Source organism: Heptranchias perlo, chromosome 9 (assembly GCF_035084215.1).
Source record: "Heptranchias perlo isolate sHepPer1 chromosome 9, sHepPer1.hap1, whole genome shotgun sequence".
NCBI lineage: Eukaryota > Metazoa > Chordata > Chondrichthyes > Hexanchiformes > Hexanchidae > Heptranchias > Heptranchias perlo.
In genome coordinates, this window is record NC_090333.1 from 57,647,553 (window position 1) to 57,671,060 (window position 23,508).

General features: G+C 42.3%; 1 protein-coding gene across 4 annotated transcripts in view; it reads left to right on the forward strand.

Annotated features, from left to right (window-relative positions):
- LOC137325430 (KN motif and ankyrin repeat domain-containing protein 1-like) overlaps positions 1-19,109 on the forward strand; it is an 82,137-nt gene extending 63,028 nt beyond the window's left edge. For 3 of the 4 annotated variants that reach the window (XM_067990532.1, XM_067990533.1, XM_067990535.1), the window contains 5 exons: positions 1,472-1,559; positions 3,165-3,384; positions 6,002-6,144; positions 14,678-14,878; positions 17,214-19,109. In XM_067990532.1, the coding sequence (XP_067846633.1) occupies positions 1,472-1,559; positions 3,165-3,384; positions 6,002-6,144; positions 14,678-14,878; positions 17,214-17,315 (754 nt within the window). In that variant the 3' untranslated portion in view covers positions 17,316-19,109. Of the gene's footprint in view, positions 1-1,471; positions 1,565-3,164; positions 3,385-6,001; positions 6,145-14,677; positions 14,879-17,213 lie in introns of those variants that run through there. The other variant, XM_067990534.1, reaches the window with a different exon arrangement.
- Positions 19,110-23,508: the final 4,399 nt, after the last annotated feature.

A 23,508-nucleotide genomic window follows, 5' to 3' on the forward strand; every position in this document is an offset into this window, starting at 1 on the left:
ATGACCTAATAGAATGGTAGAAGAGGCCTAATCCTATTCCTATGTATGGTCTCTCTCTGTTTGACGTCTGATTTATTTTCTTTCCTATCTTATTGGTCTTACTCTGCTTTTCTATTTCTCTGTTTCTTTATCCTCTTTTCTTCCTATATGCTCTTCTTTTTTTTTATTTGTTCATTTGGGTTGGGACACAAGAGTGACAGGTAGTCAGTGGCAAGGAGGGATCCAGCCAAGGCCAACAGGATTGCTGATAAAGAGAGGGATCTGGCTGGGGCTTCAGGCCAGAAGGACATGGCAAGTTGCTGTTAGGGGCAGGATCTGGCCAGGGCCTTGGGCCAGTGGGGGAAGAGGGATCCATCCAAGGCCAGGAGCCAGTTTACAGGTCACCAGTGCAGAAAGGCATCCAGTCAGGGCTCCAGGCCAAGCTCGCAGAGCCACAGTAAAGCGGATGGCGCTGTGGGACATAGCGCCACAGCTCCTCCTAGCTGCTGGAGAACTGAAAGGTTAGCATAATGGTAAGTATGCTCATGAGGTTTAAAACTAAGTGCACTGAAAGTACTGTGCCAGCCAAATCGTGATGCAGGAAGTAAGGGTTGTGCAAATAGAAGATCCTATCACTTTTAATACAGATGGAATGGTCTGCTGCACCTTTTGTAACATGCAGTGAAATAAAACCCAATATCACAGTTCAAGTAATGAAAGTGTGTCACTCCTGCATTGCCAACCTGCTGGGGAAACTTGCTCAAGACGTATATAACTTGTTTTGTAACACAGTAAAATATGCGTGGGTTTCTTTGTTTCATTTTTAATTAAACAGTAGACTTCATATATTTTGACCAATAGATCAAATGGGTTCCCTTTGCTGAATATAATGAACAACAGGTAATTTTGACTGACATAATAGGTGATGCAATCATACAAATTAGTTATGTTTGTCAGGATATGCTACTTTGTACATTAAGGCTTTTCATCCATTGTTCATTATAAATATGTTTGAAGTGTGCAGTTTATGTCTGAAAGTAAGTGAACTGTATGGATCTCCTGACAGAGAGGTATTTTCCTTTTCTCTGGAGTGCGATCTGTCAATGAATTTCAATCCAAAGGATTGTTTGTCTGACCTGGGAAAGATGAATGTTGAGCTATCCCAAATTAGAGGGTTTTGGAACTGGAACCTATAGTAACTGAGTTCTTTCGTAAATTCTGGTATGTGACCAGATGAAAGAAACTCCTGCTCGGCTCGTATGCTGAATATTATAATACATTACGTCATTACAGAATGTTTTACAAGAAAAATGAGGCCTGTGTGTGACCCACGCCAAACTGCATGTTATCCATTGTGTAACAGGATAGACATTTAACCACTGAGTACATCAAATTTTTAATCAGCACATCAAATCGGTAACCTAACATTACCATATCCTGAACCTATTCATGTGTAATTAATGCAATTTAGTTTGTTTAATTTTTCTTGCAGGCACGAATTGAAGATGAGCCTCATCTCCGCTTGTCATAATCTGAAGGATCACCTCAGTGAGTTGGGGACCACAAATGACAAAGACGTGGTATGGTACTTTTCCCTGTTGTAACTTTAACTTCTAGAATCAATATTGTACATAAATGAAGCATAACGTTTTTTGCTGACTGTTAAACTTCATTATCAACAAGTTTTTCGGGACTGCCCTGATGGCTAGATATGTCATTGCCCATTGTGGTCCTGACCCATACAGACCAAGAAGGTTCCAGGTTTGATCCCTGGTCTGTGAGATATGCTACCTTTATACCGACCTTAGAAGAGTCTTAAGTGCCGTCAATTTCTGACGTGCATGTCTCGTGTGGCAACCCCAATGTGAGCTTGTCAGATTCATTAGATCTGCCCATCTGGTAAGAAACAGGACTTCTCGGCAGCCGGGTTTAGCGAATCTGAAAGTTTATCTTGGGGTTGCTGCCGGCCTCATGAGATCCATGCGCAGAGAACCAGTGGTGCTGATACCCCTCTAAGGCCAGTAGAAAAGTAACTGTAGCTGATCTCAGTCAAGGTAGTGGCAGGAATACTACAATCGGACTCAATACCCCTAGGCTAGGAAGGGGGAATAAATAAAAGCAACCATAGTTCCTGATTGCTACTCAGAGATCCCGAGTGGAAAGTGTATATTTTGGGTGTGAACAGGATTGGACTGAGCTGTGATGTCACCAACTGTTGAATTGTCTCCTTTAATTCTTATGCTGAATGGCTATGAGTATGGTAATGTAGTGTAGTGCTCATGGTACTGGGCTAGCAACCCGGAGATTGGGAGTTTAAATTCCACCATGGTAAGTTGCAAAATTGAATTCAATAAATCTGGTCATTTGTGAGTTGGCACCAGAAAAAATGAAAGCTGCTGGATTTTTGTAAAAATTCATCTGGTTCAATATTGTCCTTCAGGGAAAGGGGCCTGCCACCTCTACCTGATCTGGCCTATATATGACTCGAGTTCCACACTACGTGGTCGACTCTTAATGCCCTCTGAAGTAGCTATCCACCACCACCTTCACAGGGCAACTGGGGATGGGCAATAAATGTGGCATTGCCAGTATCGCCCACATCCCAAGAACTAATAAAAAGGAAGAACCTGCATTTATATAGTGCCTTTCAAGCCAATTACATACTTTGAAATGTAGTCATTTATAATGTAGGCAAACTTGGCAGGTAATTTGCAACAATGAGGTCGCACAAATCCTAGTGAGATAAATGGCCTGTTAATCTGTTTTAGTGATGTTGGTTGAGGGATGAATGTTGGCCAAGACACTGGGAGACTCCCCTTCCCTCCTTCAAATAGTGTCATGGGATCTCTTACATCACCTGGATAGGCCTCAGTTCAATGTCTCGTCCGAAAGGCGACATCTCCGACAGTACGGCACTGAAGTGTCAGCCTAGATTATGTGCTCAAGTCCCGGGAGTCGGTCTTGAACACACAACCTTATGACTCAAAGGCAAGAGTGCTACCACAGCCTAAAAGCTGAAGTGAAGTTCTGGAGGGAGCCAGGCCCTTCAGTTCCTTTAGGAGAGAAGGAAAGAAATTTGAGGAAACGAGATTATATTTTGAGGAAAATTCCCAACATGCCATAAGAAAGAAAGCAAAGGTTTCTGTTTCAAAATTAACATTTTAATCACTCTTTTGTTTCTGCAGAGGCAGAGTTTAAACACAGTTCAGTGGGAATGGTTCAGGATTTCCAGTCAGAAATCTGCAGCTCCTGACACAGTTCAAGATTTTCTCCTGGAACTCCGAGAAATATCACCAGAACTACTTCGTTTTATTGTAAACTTAACGGATGAAAATCAGAACACCGCTCTCCATTACAGTGTCTCCCACTCCAACTTCCACATTGTGAGACTCTTACTGGACACAGGTATTAAAAGAGACTTTCTTTTTGAAGTGCTGAAGTTCAGAGACATTTATAGAGTAAATAGACATCTTGCCCCCTAGTGGCTTAATGGATAAATGCACAGTGTCAGGTCATTAAGTCAAACAAACCAGGAAAATCCCAGCTTGGGTGCAAGGCCCAGGCTGAGCTGGCTGATGTCAGCCAGGGCACTTGTGCTGAGAGCACCATAATTGACCTGGGGCATAACCTTAAAATTAGACCTAGGCCATTCAGGAGTGATGTCAGGAAGCACTTCTTCACACAAAGGGGGTGGAAATCTGGAACTCTCTCCCACAAAAGGCTAGGACAATTGAAAATTTCAAAACTGAGATTGATTAATTTTTGTACAGTAAGGATATTAAGGGATATGGAACCAAGGCGGGTAGATGGAGTTAAGATACAGATCAGCCATGATCTAATTGAATGGCGGAACAGGCTCAAAGAGCTGAATGGCCTACTCTTATTCCTATGTTCCTATGATCTCAGCGCCCATGGTTTAGAGATGGGAGCAATTCACCAGGGCTCCCACTCTCGATCATTATCCAATGATCGCGGTGGAAAGTGTGCATATTTGTAGGCAGGTAAGGACAAGATATGAACGGGCTGTGATGCCCCCACAGTAGATTAGTCTGCCAATGCTGTGTTTAGGTTCACACAAAGAATGGCCAGTTGAGCAAGGTACCAAAGAGCTGCCAGCACCCATGGAACTATATCTCAGCAAAAATTAGAGTCTTCAGAAAAAGAAGGAAGAAAACTGAAAAACAAAACTGTGAGTAATTACACAGATTTGCAGCTGAGTGTGAAACCAGTGAGGGTATGTTTTCTTCATTGGGCCCCTGCTTGATGTCTGACACACACACCTACCCACTGAAGGGTGCTGCGTCTGTAAGGGGATGGGTGCACAGTTTTCCAGGCTCAATCCCATCTGCATGCTCTGGCATCAGGGCCTACGAAACCTGAAGATCTCCCTAGAGCAGGGGAACTGCAATTCCTTTTTTTCCCCTTTCACCTTTGGGCTACCTCCAGGATCCCTGTAGGCCTTCCAGCCCACAGCTCCCAGCGTGAGCCCCAACGCTAGTGGAACAGGTGATGGGGAAAGTGAGGCAGGATGTTGGGAATGTCCCCTCCTGCCTTATTTGGATACTTACGCTGGTCCCGTAACTACACCAGGCATTGTTCCAGTTACAATTAGGTGGGGAAGCTCCAGAAATCCCATGGGCAACGTGGAGGGCGAAGACCTAACTTAACGGGCCTCCACTCCCATTTTTCTCTTCGCTATGCCTGGGAGCTGAGCATTCCCCAGGCACAATGAAGAGGAAGCTGTTCTCTGAGGTGTTTCCTGATGTTGCATATTGCAAGGTTTGAATTAAAGGTTGTTAGATATTCAGTTCAAGTTCTGTTACTCTGATTATAATTAGGTGCATCCTCTGCTACGGCAATGTAAGAACAAGCCTGCAGGTTGGCTTGTGAGGTTCTGTGTTCAGTCTATTTGTATGATCAGTGGAACAGATTGCTATTCCTGATAGATTTGGGTGGGGTAGATTTTAACTATCGGACGGCCAATCGGCGGAGTGTGCTGGCCGGCAACTTAATCCTGCAGGTAGGAGATCGGTCAAATTTGAGGCCTGGGCCTCATTAGCATGTTGCCACCTAGCTGCGGGCACCAAACAGGGGCCACCTTGGAGGGGAGAGCCCGGGGCGGCAGCAGCCCGGAGGAGCAGTCTTGCTCCTCCTGGCCCCACAAAAATAACTTTCTGGTTACCTTGTTGGTACCTCCTCTCCTGTACAACCTGGTAAAACTGGGCGGAGTGTGCAAGGCGCACACTTTGTCCACTTGTCCATCAAAATTGCCATTGGGGTCCTATGTATGTCATAGGACAATGATTTGTCTATTGAAAGGCCCTACCATCTGAAACAGATGGGTGCTCCGGCCGGCCAGCAGGAGGCCTCTTTGAAGATGGAGCACCGGCGTAAACGGGGTGGTAAACCATTTTTGGGCCACTACCTCTCCATTTATTCCAGGTGGCCCAAGTTAAAATCTACCCCGGGGTCTTCTGTGCTCACATACATCATCATCGATGCAGATGAAGAAGTTAAGCAAGATGTCAAGAAGCCTTTACTCCTCCTCCAAATGACTCCTTGTCTCAAAGATGCTATTACATGCTGGGCTATAATCCTACAAACACTGGCCACCCTTACCTGAGGAGCCCAGAGTGTCGGCAGGATGTTTATCCACGGGGGTCATCATAGCTGAGCTTGATCCTGTCTTTACCTGAAGCCCACACGTACACACATTCCAGCAAGATTCACTGAATCATGATTAGCAGCAGTCTGGTTATTTTGTTTTTTTCCCTAGACCCGGGACTAATTGTTTCTGGCCCAGCTGAGATTAGTTAGCTCAGCAAAGATGGGACAAAAGGAGCCTGACGCCATCTTCCCACTCAGCCACCGGGGAAGCAAGACCACAGATTCTATGTAAATCCACTCCTATTAAAGCCTTTGCGCTCTCTAAAGATAGTGATTGAAGCATTAAACGAGGAACCTGCTTTGTTTGCTTGTTGAATGTCTTATCCTTATCATAACGCTTATTATTGCTAATCAGATATGTGCAATGTGGACCATCAGAACAAGGCGGGATACACTGCTACCATGTTAGCTTCGTTGGCTTCTGCTGAAACAGATGAAGAATTGGCAGTGGTCATGCAGCTACTTCATTTGGGAAATGTCAATGTCCAAGCTATTCAGGTATGGACCGTGGTGCAGTGATCTATACATCATTCATATTATAGGCCCCAAGTGTATTCCCTTGCTTTCTTTCATTGAAGAGGTAAGAAGGAATACTTTGGAATGCTGAGTATAGTTAACATAAAGAGACCTGATTGACAATAAATTGAAGCTATCACAGCAATGCTCAGTGGCAGTGAGTAAAGCAAATTAGATGTTGGGATGCGTTAAAAGGTCAGTATTGAGCTGAAATAGTGAGGTAATCCTGCCACTTTATAAATCATTGGTGCAACCACACTTGGAATAGTGTATACAGTTCTGGTCGCCTCAGTACAGACAGGATATGGCAGCAATTGAAAGGATACAGAACAGAGCAACCAGAATGATTGAGGGGTTGGAGAGATTGGATTATGAGGACCTATTATGTAAATTATCATAGAATCATAGAAGTTACAACATGGAAACAGGCCCTTCGGCCCAACATGTCCATGTCGCCCAGTTTATACCACTAAGCTAGTCCCAATTTCCTGCACTTGGCCCATATCCCTCTATACCCATCTTACCCATGTAACTGTCCAAATGCTTTTTAAAAGACAAAATTGTACCCGCCTCTACTACTGCCTCTGGCAGCTCGTTCCAGACACTCACCACCCTTTGAGTGAAAAAATTGCCCCTCTGGACCCTTTTGTATCTCTCCCCTCTCACCTTAAATCTATGCCCCCTCGTTATAGACTCCCCTACCTTTGGGAAAAGATTTTGACTATCTACCTTATCTATGCCCCTCATTATTTTATAGACTTCTATAAGATCACCCCTTAACCTCCTACTCTCCAGGGAAAAAAGTCCCAGTCTGTCTAACCTCTCCCTATAAGTCAAACCATCAAGTCCCGGTAGCATCCTAGTAAATCTTTTTTGCACTCTTTCTAGTTTAATAATATCATTTCTATAATAGGGTGACCAGAACTGTACACAGTACTCCAAGTGTGGCCTCACCAATGCCCTGTACAACTTCAACAAGACATCCCAACTCCTGTATTCAGTGTTCTGACCAATGAAACCAAGCATGCCGAATGCCTTCTTCACCACCCTATCCATCTGTGACTCCACTTTCAAGGAGCTATGAACCTGTACTCCTAGATCTCTTTGTTCTATAACTCTCCCCAACGCCTTACCATTAACGGAGTAGGTCCTGGCCCGATTCGATCTCCCAAAATGCATCACCTCACATTTATCTAAATTAAACTCCATCTGCCATTCATCGGCCCACTGGCCCAATTTATCAAGATCCCGTTGCAATCCTAGATAACCACCTTCACTGTCCACAATGCCACCAATCTTGGTGTCATCTGCAAATTACTAACCATGCCTCCTAAATTCTCATCCAAATCATTAATATAAATAACAAATAACAGCGGACCCAGCACCGATCCCTGAGGCACACCGCTGGACACAGGCATCCAGTTTGAAAAACAACCCTCTACAACCACCCTTTGTCTTCTGTCGTCAAGCCAATTTTGTATCCAATTGGCTACCTCACCTTGGATCCCATGAGATTTAACCTTATGTAACAACCTACCATGCGGTACCTTGTCAAAGGCTTTGCTGAAGTCCATGTAGACCACGTCTACTGCACAGCCCTCATCTATCTTCTTGGTTACCCCTTCAAAAAACTCAACCAAACTCGTGAGACATGATTTTCCTCTCACAAAACCATGCTGACTGTTCCTAATTAGTCCCTGCCTCTCCAAATGCCTGTAGATCCTGTCCCTCAGAATACCCTCTAACAACTTACCCACTACAGATGTCAGGCTCACCGGTCTGTAGTTCCCAGGCTTTTCCCTGCCGCCCTTCTTAAACAAAGGCACAACATTTGCTACCCTCCAATCTTCAGGCACCTCACCTGTAGCGGTGGATGATTCAAATATCTCTGCTAGGGGACCCGCAATTTCCTCCCTAACCTCCCATAACGTCCTGGGATACATTTCATCAGGTCCCGGAGATTTATCTACCTTGATGCGCGTTAAGACTTCCAGCACCTCCCTCTCTGTAATATGTACACTCCTCAAGACATCACTATTTATTTCCCCAAGTTCCCTAACATCCATGCCTTTCTCAACCGTAAATACCGATGTGAAATATTCATTCAGGATCTCACCCATCTCTTGTGGTTCCGCACATAGATGACCTTGTTGATCCTTAAGAGGCCCTACTCTCTCCCTAGTTACTCTTTTGCCCTTTATGTATTTGTAGAAGCTCTTTGGATTCTCCTTTGCCTTATCTGCCAAAGCAATCTCATGTCCCCTTTTTGCCCTCCTGATTTCTCTCTTAACTCTACTCCGGCAATCTCTATACTCTTCAAGGGATCCACTTGATCCCAGCTGCCTATGCATGTCATATGCCTCCTTCTCCTTTTTGACTAGGGCCTCAATCTCCCGAGTCATCCAAGGTTCCCTACTTCTACCAGCCTTGCCCTTCACTTTATAAGGAATGTGCTTACCCTGAACCCTGGTTAACACACTTTTGAAAGCCTCCCACTTACCAGACGTCCCTTTGCCTGCCAACAGACTCTCCCAATCAACTTCTGAAAGTTCCTGTCTAATACCATCAAAATTGGCCTTTCCCCAATTTAGAATTTTAACTTTTGGGCCAGACCTATCCTTCTCCATAGCTATCTTAAAACTAATGGAATTATGATCACTGGTCCCAAAGTGATCCCTCACTAACACTTCTGTCACCTGCCCTTCCTTATTTCCCAAGAGGAGGTCAAGTTTTGCCCCCTCTCTAGTCGGGCCATCCCTCTAAATTGAGAATGTTCTTGCTGGAAAAGGGAAGATTGAGATGTGATATGATTTCTGCTTTTAGGATTCTAAAAGGGATTAGATAATGTAGACCATGACAAGCTGTTTCACCTTGTCCAGAACAGTAGAACCAGATGACACAACCTGTGCTTGAAGTGGGGTAAATTCAAAACTAATCTGCAGAAACATTGGGCCGGATTGTGCTGTGAAAATAAATGTATTGAATGGCGTGTAGTTCCTGTGGTGAGAAGGTAAATACAGACAAAACTCGCCACAAAAAGTTAGAGCTTGCCTATTCCAGTGTAAGTACCCTTTTACCGGCATAGTAAGGCTTAATTACTGCCAAACAACCTCTCTGGCACTGAAAATTAACCCTTACAGTTGCAGATTCTCCTTCCTTCGGCTTTTAATTATTATTGGAGATTTTTTAAAATTTAAATAACTTTTTTTTTACTTTTTCTTTCTGTCTCTTTTCTCCCTCTCTTTTAATCCAATCTTTCTTTCCCTCTTTCTCTTTCGCCTTCTGTACCTGATTTGACATTGAATTCACTATTCTAACTTACACTTCCTGGTTCAGACTCTGCGCTGCTCATTAACGATTCTTCAATCTGATTGGTTAAGGAGATACACAGCTGCTTGCCCTGTTCACACAGGTCCCAGATGCCCTGTAGAGGGCGCCACGCTGTTTGGATCTCTAATTTACATGCTGTGCACAACCCCATAGAAAGTCTATGGGCAAATGCAAGTCTAATGAACGGCTGACCGCTCACAGCAAAATCTGGCCCCTTATTTCAGTGAGCGAGTGGTAAATCTATGGAACAGGCTCCCTAGGGAGACGGTGGAGGCAGCTCTGGAGAATTTTAGCTACGAGTAAAAATTAGATAGGCTGGGATTGTTTTCTTTGGAACAAAGGAGACTGAGGGAGATTTAATTGAGGTATATAAAATTATGAGGGGCCTAGATAGAGTGGATAGGGAGGAACTATTTCCATTAGCAGAGGGGTCAGTGACTAGGGGGCATAGATTTCAAGTAATTGGTAGAAGGATTAGAGGGGAGCTAAGGAGAAATTTTTTCACCCAGAGGGTGGTGGGGGTCTGGAACTCACTGCCTGAAAGGGTGATAGAGGCAGAAACCCTCAACTCATTTAAAAAGTACTTGGATGTGCACTTGAAGTGCTGTAACTACAGGGCTGTGGACCATGTGCTGGAAAGTGGGATTAAGCTGGATAACTCTTTGTCGGCTGGCACAGACATGATGGGCCGAATGGCCTCCTTCTGTGCTGTAACTTTCTATGATTCTATAATGTTGATTAATTCAAATGCAAATTAGATAGATTTCTTTCAGAAAATAATATTTTAGGATACAGCATATGATGAATTTGAAACATGACATGGTAAGTGTGGCAAGTTTGGGAGGAACAGGTGATTTGGACCTATGGTTCCCAAAGCTTTCCACCACTGGGGTTTTCTTCAACTCATGTCTGGGTCTGTTGTAAACTAATTGATAGAGATTGATTGCCATGATCAGTCAACAACTGCATTATTGTTATATCATGCGACTTCAGGATGGTAGAATGCAAACTAGATGGACCCTGGTCTTTTTTCATCTAGCAATTCCTATATTCTATAATGATGTGGAGATGCCGGTGATGGACTGGGGTTGACAATTGTAAACAATTTTACAACACCAAGTTATAGTCCAGCAATTTTATTTTAAATTCACAAGCTTTCGGAGGCTTCCTCCTTCCTCAGGTAAATGTACCTGAGGAAGGAGGAAGCCTCCGAAAGCTTGTGAATTTAAAATAAAATTGCTGGACTATAACTTGGTGTTGTAAAATTATATTCTATAAAGTTAAGGCACACAGTATTAAAGGCAGCATGATTAGAAAGTTGGTTGAAGGACGGAAAAGAGAATAGTAATTAATGGATATTCTTCAGATTGGAGATGCAAACAGAGGACCATTGCTCTTCTCAATAAATATATAATATAAAAATGGCACCTGGGTTTTGGGGGCACAATAGCAAAATTTGCAGATGACACAAAAATAGGGAGTATGGCTAACTGTGAAGAGGACTGTATGCAACTTCAAGAGAACACTGAGATTAGTAGATTGGTCAGATAGATGGATGTCAAATGATACTTGATGTGGAGAAATGTGAAGTGTGATATATTTTGAGAAGAATAATTGGACAAATGCATTAAACAATGAAACTTTAAAAAGAGTAGAGGAGCAGAGTGACTTATGGGTTCAGATATAGTGACATATGGATATTCTGTGGTGAGTGGCTCACCCCCTGACTCCCCAAAGCCTCTCCACCACCCATTAGGCGCAAGTCAGGAGTGCATTGCTCTACCTGCAATGGAGCGTATGCCAACAGTCAAGAAGCTCAAAAGTTTCCAAATCACTGCTTGATCCACTAGCCTAAACATCCATCCCCTCCATCACTGGCATACCATGGCTGCAGTGTGTACTGTCTACAGGATGCACTGCAGCAACTCGCCAAGGGTTCTTCAGCAACACCACCCAAACCCATGACCTCCAGCACCTAGAGGACAAGGAGGACTGTAGGTGCATAGGAACACCACCACCTCCAAGTTCCCCTCCAAGCCACATACCATCCCGACTTGGGCATATATCGCCATTCCTTCATCATCACTCCGTCAAAATCCTGGAAATCCCTACATGACAGCATAGTGGGAGCACCTTCACCACATGGACTGCAGCGGTTCAAGAAGAATGCCCATCGAGGGCAACCAGGCTTGGGCAATAGATGCCGGCCTTGCCAGCAACACCCACATCCCAGGAACTAATATTTTTTTTTAATTTTTAAAAGTGGGAGGATGTTAATAAAGTTTATTTTTAAAAAATATAGGGATCCTAGGCTCAATATAAGAGTGCAAAAGCAGAGGTAATGTGAAAGCTGTACAAATCATTGGTTAGGCTGCACTTAGAATATTTTGTCCAGTATTAGATACAAGACTTTAGAAAGGATGTCAAGACCATGAAGGGAGTGCAGAAGAGATTCACTAAAGGACTGAAATTCCACTCTTGTGCTAGCCCCAGTTTTCTGATCGGGCTGCACTAACAGCACAGGAGGCTCACGCTGCTCCCTGGTACCAGCCTCATTAGATTGCATTTGAGTTGTTTCGGAAGCATGTCCCTATTGTCCTGGGAATTCCGATACATTGCTCCCTTGCTGGGAAGCCAGCACGGCGCGCCTTTATAAACTGGAGCAAAGCACACTTCTGCAAATGCACAGCCACCAGAAGTAGCTTTAAAACATTTCAAACCTTTGATGAGATTAATCGTCGATTTTTGCAGCTTTTTGTTCCGTGGCATTTCACCAATACTCAATTCTTTGGATTGGATGTTTACTTTTTCCCCTTTGTTTGGTTTCAACTTTACTGCTGGACCCCACCTTTCAAGACCCTTTGCTTGACACTGGCTGACCTCAGCATCCCTTAGATGTTGGCAATCTCCTGCCTCATCTCAACACAATACATAGCAGAAAATCCCCAATTTCTAACTTTGCAATCAATAGTAAGTGCAAGTGCCACTTTAAGAATCTGCACCAGGTACATTTCTGCTCCTGCCCAGGAAACCCTGATGCTTGTACTCCCAGCACTTGACGCGAATCACAGTGGGAGCATACTACCATTATTTAAATGAGGGGACTATGGCTCTCTCGGGGAAAGCCCCTTTGTGCTGCCTGTGCAAAGTGCATTTGTGTCTCCAGTGCACCAGTGTGAAATTTCAGCCTCAAAGGTGATACCCGAGAAGAGAGACTGGGGAAACAGGGGGTCTTTTTCTTAGAACAAAGAAGATTAAGATTTGACAGAAGTGTTCAAAATCATAAGGAGTTTTGATGAGGTAAATAGGGTAAAACTATTCCCATTTGTTGGTAAGTCAGTATCTAGAGAGAATAGATTTAAGATCATTATCTAAAGAATGGAGGGAAAGTTAGGAGAATTGTTTGTTTACACAGAGGGTTGTTAGGACATGAAATACCCGACCAGAAACGGTAGTGGAAGCAGAATCCATAATGGCTTTTAAAAGGGAAGTTTAAAAGGGTATGGGGACAGGCACAATGGGTTTAATTGTCACCTTCTGTGCTGTAAGATTCTTTGATTCTACCCCACGGGGAGGCCAGCTATGAATGAAGGCTCAGGAACACATGGAGCAGCATGGGTCAGAGGTACTGGACAGGCGAGCCCTATTACAAGTACTACTCGCTCTTTTTGAAACATGTTAGAGAGAACTGTACTGACAGATTTTTGCTAACAAAGTAGTTTTCAAGTCCTTTCTTGTGGCCTTCGTTAAATGCCATTCCTTTATTTTCTAGCTCCCTCACAATAATGTACGTGATTACATCATTAGACACCTATGGTGCAACTTGTTCTGTTTTATTTTCCCAGGTGGTAGTGACTTTGCTGCCAGAGTTGTTCTGCTTTCATCAGGACTAAATTTCCCCTTCAAAGATGGAAAATTAATTATTCTAACATCCCCAATGCACTGTCATGAGATAGCGTGTTGAGATAGCTGTGCTTGTGATCTTCCATGTTCCTGAGTCCCTGGTCTCGGTTGCGCAGAGATGTCGAAGGGATGGTAGGTGCTTCCCACAGGGAAGGAGAGGCAAATGGAGGGAGAGACAGCCACAGAATCACTCACATGTTTCCTTGTGGTTGTCCCAGAGCAGCACAGGCAGAGGCCCAGGAGAATTTCCATACCACGTTCTTGACCACAGTCCTGGCACTGGGAGACTAGTGAAGGAAAACTTGCCAAAAGGCCCCCAAAGAATGTTCAGCTGACTTTATGCACTGAGGTATTTTCTAGCTGCTGCAGCATATAACTGCCGGTGACTAGTGGGCAGTCGCATTGGTCTTGAAGCTAGTTAATCAGATTGGTGCAGGGGGTTAAAATTAATTAAAATCATAATTAATGACTTGCATGGCTAAAGGTTCACATATGACTATAGGCTGTGGTCACTGAGGTTGATGCGACTGGTGGCCTATCTCCTCTTCTGTCAAGACAGTGGAAGATTGGGTGCTGGGTCAATTGTTTGCAGCTGTGACCCTTTATCCTTGAGGCCTGTAGGCCCTTCTTTACTCCCACACTCCGAGGTGAGGAAACTGAGGTCAGAGCTCTGGTAAGCAGAACTAACATGGGCTTCCAGCAAGTGGGAAACTAAGTAGAACTGCTCTCAATTACTGGCAATGTGAAAATCGATTCTGTATCGACTATTTGGCTTTACATATTGAATAGACAAAGAACATACGCATGTACGAAATTGAAAAGACCAGCTGGTCCATCAAGCCTGCCCCATACTCACGATGGCTGGAGCATCATGGCTAGACACTCCCTCCCCCCACCCCCTCCGCCGCAGCCATGTAATCTCCTGTGAGAGGCAAAAAATACAGAGAAAAACCCAGGGCCAAAAGGGAAAAAATATTCTGGAAAATTCCTCTCTGACCCCCTCAGGCAGTCGAAGCCAGGCCAGGAGATGAAGATGAGTCAAATAGTTTTTAAAACATAATAGGGTAGAAATTCCTCCGAGCCCTAGGTGGCACCTGCTCCATGCCTATGTTTGTGACCCTAGGGTTAGGCTCATAATATTTTTGGCAGAACCTTGGTGGTCAGGCCTTAAGCATCAATATAACACAATCATTTTAATGCATGGCCAACATATCAATCGGTATGGTAGAATTTTTTAAAAAGTGATAACTACCAAAGATGACTGTTTAATTACATTTTACAGGCAGGGCAGACAGCATTAATGCTGGCTGTCAGTCACGGAAGGATCAATATGGTGAAAGCCCTCGTGTCATATGGGGCTAATATGAATATCCAAGATGATGACGGATCCACAGCACTCATGTGTGCAAGTGAGCATGGTCACGTGGAGATCGTTAAACTTCTGTTGGCTCAGCCTGGGTGTAACACAGCACTAACTGATAAAGTGAGTACTGAATCATACAGCTTTAGGTCTGTTCTTGCTTCTATTCTCTTCCTTCTCCATATTTTCATTCATTGTTCATCCTTATCCACTTTTTTGCTGATTGTTTCCCCTCTTCACTCGTCAACTTACTTCAAAATGCACATCCTCAGTGCACACAATCTTCACTCCTCTCAATGCAATGGCTGAATTACTACATCTGCATCTCCATGCCCTTCATGGGACAATGAAAATCCAACAGCTGCTGCTACTTACCTTTGGCTCCACCTTTGGTCCTTCTTTATCTATTGACAGTATTGGCCTCACTGTCTCCTCTGTCCATACTCCATTATTTCTGTTGCTAAGGTGCCTCCAAGAAGCTAGATATCCTCATTCAGCAACTCTTCATCTCCATAGAGCCCAACTTGAATAATGCTCCCAAAGGATGGCTCTTAATGCCAAGCTCATACTGCTGTACAAGAAACAAGAAAAATCTTACCGTATGATTGTTGAGTCTTCACTTACCTCTAGCCTCCAACCTCTTTCTCCATCATAACCTTTCATGCATCATGTTATTTTATCGAAATGTTTAGTTACTTTATGCTGTTGTCCCTCCTATTACACCATTCAGCACATTCTTTCTCCTCCCTCCATCTACACTACGTTGAAATCACGATTCATGGAGTTGTCTTCTCCTCTTAATTCATTTATTCCCAGGACCTCATCACCCAATCGCTACTTCCTGATTTACCTTGTTTATTTTACTCTTAAGACTTGGTGCTTATATCGTTGGCCTGCCCTTCACCTAGGTTTTTCCAAAAGGTTCCTCCCTATTAACTGATAAGAAACATCATGAGCCTGCTCCTTTCCTGTCAGTGTTGCATATTCTGAATCATTTATATACCTAATTATTTCCTTTAATAGAATCAATGTATATTCTTCTATGTTTAAATTTCTGTAATTATTTGCTCTGATGAGCTTTATTTCAAAAACAGGTATTGCAGAGGATTTCATGTTATTCATTCACCTCAGAGACTTGAATTGGCATTTAGACTGATGGGATCCAGGTCTCCCCTCTCTGACAGCAAGTGTATTTGTCCTGTCTCAGCCCAGGTCCACAGTCGAAATTGCTTACAATTTGGTACAACTCGGTAATTTCAAAGAGGTCACAGAAACAGCTGGGATGGGAATTTAGAAAATATCACAATGGCGCAGATGTAGGGTGCTCTTCTGAGGTTTGGGTTGAGTTACATTATTGAGATTAAGTAGGGGGAGCTTTACACTACTTCACTATACTGACCTGGGAATGCTCGATACTGACACCGAGTACCGAAAGCGGAAAAGTGTCCCATTACATCTTTCAGCTTGATGAGCACAAAAATTCACCAAAAACACATATTTAAATGTTATTTACATTTCTTGCAACAATCTGCCTGAGTTCACCTGACGAAGGGGGAAGCCTCCGAAAGCTTGTGAATTTAAAATAAAATTGCTGGACTATAACTTGGTGTTGTAAAATTGTTTACAATTGTCAACCCCAGTCCATCACCGGCATCTCCACATCATGACTGCCTGAGTACAGTGGCTGGTTACTTTTGAATATATTAAATTGTTTGGTTAGTGATTAGGAGTGATGTTGCAGTTTTTTAGTGTCTTTATAATCCATTAACGTCAATTAGATGCAAATAGTTCATTGTATTTCTAGGTACCATGTTAATTGCTACTGAAAGTCTATTTCAAAGGAGAATTGTTGTGATCGTTACCAACTGATTATGTCTAAAGTAATTATAGGGATTATTTCAAGCACCTCTGTTAGCTCGGTGATGGCTGTCAGTGGCATACAATAGTACTGTACTCATAATACTGCCCCAGGGTTCAGGGGGAGTCATTTACCGTCTGCCTCTTCCTTCACAGGCCCTCTGCAGACTTGCTGTTTCAAATGCCTTGTGACCAAAGTGGGATTAAGTCCTTTTTTTACTGTCCAGGAAGACAAAGGAATGCTATAGGAAAGGAGGGTGATGTCAATTTGCATGGATCCAATGAAAAGATCCTAGTAAAACCGAGCTATCTAATAGAACTGCTGGTCCCACAGTTTTTTTTTTCTTTCCTTTGGGAAGGAGCCTCACCATCACTTGATAATTACCCACAGCTGCATGATTTGAAGCTATGAGCTTCCCACGTAGAGAGAGTGACAGGGGCAGACCTGCATCCCGTTTCTCTGTGGTGCAGCATTCCTGTGAATGGCCTTTGAGCATAACATTGGCAGGGAATGTGGCCTTTGACAAAAAGTTGTTGACGAATTACTTAACACGTGTTCAATGTTTCATAGTCTGTTTCTCTTTTCTTACTTTCCCTGCAGGATGGCAGCACTGCTTTGACCATTGCACTGCAAGCTGGGCAGAAGGACATTGCTGAGCTATTGAGCACCCACATGAATTGTGGCATCTCTCCGGCCCTTTGATTTACATTCACTGCTGCCTCCCTTATTCCTCCACAATCAGAAGCAAACAGTAAAGACACTTATTTCTGAACTAGCAGCTGTGAACACCACAACCGCACAGCTCCTAATTACAATTTTGAAATGTCACACAAGCCTTTGAACTGAGCGAGTTATCCTAAATATTTTAGTGCAAGTTTTAATTTCTCCTTCTCAACCACCCATTTAAAAGAAGTTGTGTTTATGCCTGATATCCTAGCTTGAATTGCCCCCCAAGCCATCATTTCTCTGGCTTAATGTTCCAAATTGTTAACTGTTCCTAACATACTGCTTCTAAGCTTTTTATGTAAAAATTTTGCAAAAATCCTGCTTTGTTTCAAGCAAGATAGACACTAAATTCTGAGTTGCATGTATGTTACCCAATTAATGTTGTACGATGACCTCTCAATGTCTTAATAGTTGAGTTGCTCAGAAACAGCCTCTTAGTAAACAGGGTTTGATTTGGGTACAGCAAGCTTTACTTCGCTACAGATGATTCATATAATATCGCATTAGATTATGCAAATCCCATTTCAATTCTGACAAAAACATTCAGGCGCAGCACTCTTTCAGAACAAAGGGAAAATACAAACTACATTTCCTGCAATGTACTTTAAGAATATGTATATGCTTAAAATCTCTTCAAATTCACATGTTTTACACAGCTTTACTGGAAAACAGGAAAATCTATTGATGACAAGTCATTGCCTTGAGCTGAAATGAGATGGTTTCAAGAACAACTCTCATTTGTATAGTGCAGTAGCATTTTGGGTTTTACTGGCATTGCCTGAGCAGAATTTTGTTAATTTATAATATTTCTCATATATTAAATGCAATATTTTTGTTGACTTAACATTTAAAGCCAACCAATATGAAATCTAGATTATTGCCATTGCAATTTAGAATATTAATTAGAAAACAATGAGAAGTTGTTGAGTACATTCCACAGACGTCTGCATCCTGGTAATAGATGATTCCTGGGTAGGTCACCAGATGGAACAGCCATCAGACTGTTTACTTTTGTATGCTACTAAACAACGGGAAAATGGTCATATCATTAAGGAAACATTTTTGGCCATCAACATAGATTGTTTTCAGTCACTGTAGGTGGAAGACCCATTGTGGGTTAATTAAATGAGAAAAGGCTTTTTGTCTACACACAAACCTTGGATGAGATCTCTCTCTCTCTCTCTCTCTCTCTCTGTCAGTCAGAGACACAGAGACTTGGAAGGCAAACGAATGAGCAGCCTGTAACAGAGGGAGATATGACCGGTTAGGTAGCTCGTAAATGATTGTCTGTCTAGAAGAGAGGCAGAGTTGCTTTTTATTTATTTCAATGGTACATGACTGGCCGGAAATAGATGATTCTCGCTGAAAAACTGTATTCAGTAATTCATGTAAAATAAACCGGTTTGTTGGTTGCAATCATGCCTCATATTACTAGAGCGCCTTTCAGTCCATCCTTCTTAAAATGGGCAAACACATAATGCATTAATATAAATTGCATTCATGCACATCACATCACACACGTAACTGGCACACAGCTCTACATCTGCCCCTCCCATAAAAAAAATTGCTAAGCACTTTTTATTAAGGTGTTGGAATGACATTAAAACATTTGCATAGCAGATATTATTTGTATTGTAATCAAGGATGGTTGATTTTTGTAATTTTTTCATATAACAACAATCATTACAATTCAAAGTAATTATTTGCATGTGAAGTTTTGACACATTTGAGATTTGACTGTGTTATATAAAGAAAATCTTTTTTAATGTTTTCATATGACTGTGAACTGTTTTCATTTTCATTCTAATTGTCCGAGGTGACAGCAAAAAAAATCAATACGTAAGCAGCCTTATTTTTTATAAAACAAACGTTATTTATCATCATTTAAAGGGAGGGGGTTTCCTAAGCCATGCACCATTTCTTAGGAGGCAGCAAATTGTTTCCGACCCTCTACCAAGGGCACTCCGGCCAATTACCAGGAAGCAGTCTGCTACGGCTTACCTTTCAATTCTGTCCTGTCCTCTAAGATATATTTGCTATTTGCCATCCCCATTCTAGTGGCATGCACAAGATCAGGAATACAGTATGGAGGGGCTGACAATGCACCCACAGCCCTACTTCTACGCTGCCTTATTGCCTATCAGCATGAACTGATATTCTATTGTTCGTGTAATCATACAGCACAGAAAGTGACCAAGAGCTCTTTGAAAGAGATTAGTCATACTTATCTGCTCTTTCCCCATAACCCTGCATTTTTTTCCTTTTCAAGTATATATCTAATTCCCTTTTGAAAGTTATTCTTGAATCTGCTTCCACCACCCTTTCCGACAATGCATTCCTGATCATTGCAACTTGCTACATAAAAAATGTCTCCTCATTCCCCCGCCCCACCCCCCCCACTCCCGGTTCTTTTGCCAAAATGTAATTATTGCTTCAAAATTTCTTATTTATTTAGAGTTTCCAAACTAGGTCTGCCTCTTGAGATGGTCATAAAGCAAAGATTAGCTGACAGAACTTCCTTTGCTCATTTTTTTCCCTCCTCTCTCTACTCATATGAAGACATCACAGCTAAGCCTCATTCAACATCCACCAATACGAAACTACAGCTCATTTGTACAGCATGGGGCAATGTCTCCATAAAATTTAAAAGATTATTATTGTTGATTAAATCTGTGTCGAATATGGGCACTAATAGGAGACTAAAAGAGGTCACTTAGTGTGTGACCCTTGAGTAAAGATGGGTTAATTGTTTTGTCAATGAAATCTTTGTCACTTGTTCAAAAAACATCACAAGTTGCCCATTTCAAAGGACCCCAACATCACTATAGATTAAGTGATTTGAAAGATTTGTGTTGCATTTTCAATGAAATAAGTAGAAAGATATTTTAATGTTTAACCATTTATAAATTTTTAGTTTCAAGCTGCAGATTATATTGACATTTGCAATTGTGTTACAGACAAAGCAGTTATATGTTATTCAGTCATAAGACCATAAGAGATAGGAGCAGGAGTAGACCATTCGGCCCCTCAAGCCTGCTCCGCCATTTAATGAGATCATGGCTGATCTGATTTTTATCTCAACTCCACTTTCCTGCCTTTTCCCCATATCCTTTGATTCCCTTGCTGATCAAAAATTTGTCTAACTCAGCCTTGAATGTATTCAATGACTCAGCCTCCACAGCTTTTTGGGGTAAAGAATTCCAAAGATTCACGACCCTCTGGGAGAAAAACTTCCTCCTCGTTTCCGTCTTAAACGGGCGACCCCTTATTCTGAGACTATGCCCCCTAGTTTTAGATTCCCCCATGAGGGGTAACATCCTCTCAGCATCTACCCTATCGAGTCCCCTCAGAATCTTGTATGTTCCAATAAGATCTCCTCTCATTCTTCTAAACTCCAAAGAGTATAGACCCAACCTGTTCAATATTTGCTCATAAGACAACCCTTCCATACCCGGAATCAACCTAGTGAACCTTCTCTGAACTGCCTCCAATGCAAGTATGAACTTCCTTAAATAAGGGCACCAGAACTGTACGCAGTACTCCAGGTGTGGTCTCACCATGACTTCCCTGCTTTTATACTCCATCCCCCTAGAAATAAAGGCCAATATTCCATTTGCCTTCCGGATTACCTGCTGCACCTATATGTTGACTTTTTGTGTTTCATGTATGAGGACACCCAGATCCCTCTGTACTGCAGCATTTATAGTATTTTTCCATTCAAATAATATATTGCTTTTTTATTTTTCCTCCTAAAGTGGATGACTTCACATTTTCCCACATTATATTCCATCTGCCAAATTTTTGCCCATTTGCTTAAATTGTCAATATCCCTTTGCAGACACTTTGTGTCCTCATCGCAACTTGCTTTTCCACCTATCTTTGTATCATCAGCAAATTTGGTCACAAGACACTCTGTTCCTTCATCCAAGTCATTGATATATATTGTAAATAGTTGAGGCCCAAGCACTGATCCCTGCGGCACCCCACTAGTTACAGATTGCCATTTTTAAAATGACCCTTTTATTCTGACTCTTTTCTGTTATTTAGCCAATCCTCTATCCATGCCAGTATATTACCCCCAACACATCTTGTGCAGTAATCTTTTATGTGGCACCTTATCGAATGCCTTTTGGAAATCCAAATATACTGCATCCATTGGTTCCCCTTTATCCACCCTGCCCGTTACTTCCTCAAAGAACTCTAATAAATTTGTCAGACATGATTTCCCCTTCATAAAACCATGTTGACTCTCCTTGATTGCATTATGAGTCTCCAAATGTCCTGCTACTACTTCCTTAATAATGGATTCTAGCATTTTCCTAATAACAGACGTTAGGCTAACTGGTCTATAGTTACCTGCTTTCTGTCTCGCTCCCTTCTTGAATAGGGGTGTTACGTTTGCGGTTTTCCAATCCGCTGGGACCTTTCCAGAATCTAGTGAAATCTGGAAGATTACAACCAATGTATCCACTATCTCTGTAGCCACTTCCTTTAAGACCCTCAGACGCAAGCCATCAGGTCCAGGGGACTTGTCAGCCTTTAGACCCATTAGTTTACCTAGTACTTTTTCTCTAGTGATAGTGATTGTTTTTAGTTCCTCCCTCCCCTTTGCCCTTGATGTTTTACTATTATTGGTATGTTATTAGTGTCTTCTACTGTGAAGACAGATACAAAATATCTGTTCAATTCCTCTGCCATTTCCTTGTTTTCCATTATTATTTCCCCAGTCTCATCCTCTAAGGGACCAATGTTTACTTTAGCTACCCTCTTCCTTTTTATATACTTGTAGAAGCTTTTACTGTCAGTTTTTATATTTCTTGCTAGTTTAATCTCATAATTTATTTTCTCCCTCTTTATTATTCTTTTCATCATCCTTTGCTGGTTTTTAAAGTTTTCCCAATCTTCTGGCTTACCAGTAATCTTTGCCATGTTGTATGCTTTTTCTTTTAACCTGATACCCATCCTTGACTTCCCTAGTTAGGCAGGGTTGGTTCACCCTTTTTGTGGTGTCTTTCCTCCTCACAGGGATATATTTTTGTTGCGAGTCATAAAATATCTTTTTAAATGTTTGCCTCTGCTTATCCACCATCATACCATCTAATCTGTTTATCCAGTCCACTTTAGCCAATTCTGTCCTCATTCCTTTATAATTGCCCTTATTTAAGTTTAATACAGTAGTTTCAGACCCAAGATCCTCGCTCTCAAACTGGATGTGAAATTCTATCATGTTATGATCACTGCTTCCCAAAGGATCCTTTACTTTGAGATCATTAATTAATCCTGTTTCGTTACCCATTACCAGATCCAAAATGGTCTGTTCCCTGGTTGGTTCTCCGATGTATTGGCCTAAGAAACAGCCCCTAATACACTCCATGGACTCCTCCTCAGGGCTATTTTTGCCAATTTGATTTGCCCAATCTATGTAAAAGTTAAAATTGCCCATGATTATTGTGTTACCTTTTTTACAAGCCCCCCTTATTTCCTGATTTATATTTTGCCCTACAGTGTAGCTACTGTTAGGGGGCCTATAAACTACTCCCACCAGTGATTTCTTTCCCTTGCTATTTCTTACCTCCACCCAAATTGATCTTCTGAGTCAAGATCATTTCTCACTATTATACTAATTTCATCCTTTTTTAATAGAGCTACCCCACCACCTTTACCTTTTTTCCTATCCTTCCAAAATGTTAAATAACCCTGAATATTTAGCTCCCAACCTTGGTCACCTTGTAACCACATCTCTGTAATGTCTATTTGTGCCGTCAATTCATCTATCTTATTACAAATGCTGCGTGCATTCAGATAAAGAACCTTTAATTTTGTCTATTTACCATTCTTTCCTACCCCGGCCCCATTTGCTAGTGCACTCTTATGTTTGTACGCTCTGTTCCTTCCTGACACATCCTGTTTATCATTACCCCCATCACTTTCCTGTACTACTTCCTTGTCTTTTCTCTATCAATCTAAACTTCGCCCCACCTGAGCCCTCCCCCCCTATTTAGTTTAAAGCCTTCTCTACCGCCCTAGTTATTCGGTTTGCCAGAACACTGGTCCCAGCATGGTTCAGGTGAAGCCTGTCCCAACGGAACAGCTCCCTCTTTCCCCAGTACTGGTGCCAGTGCCCCATGAATCGAAACCCACTTCTCCCACACCAATCTTTGAGCCACGC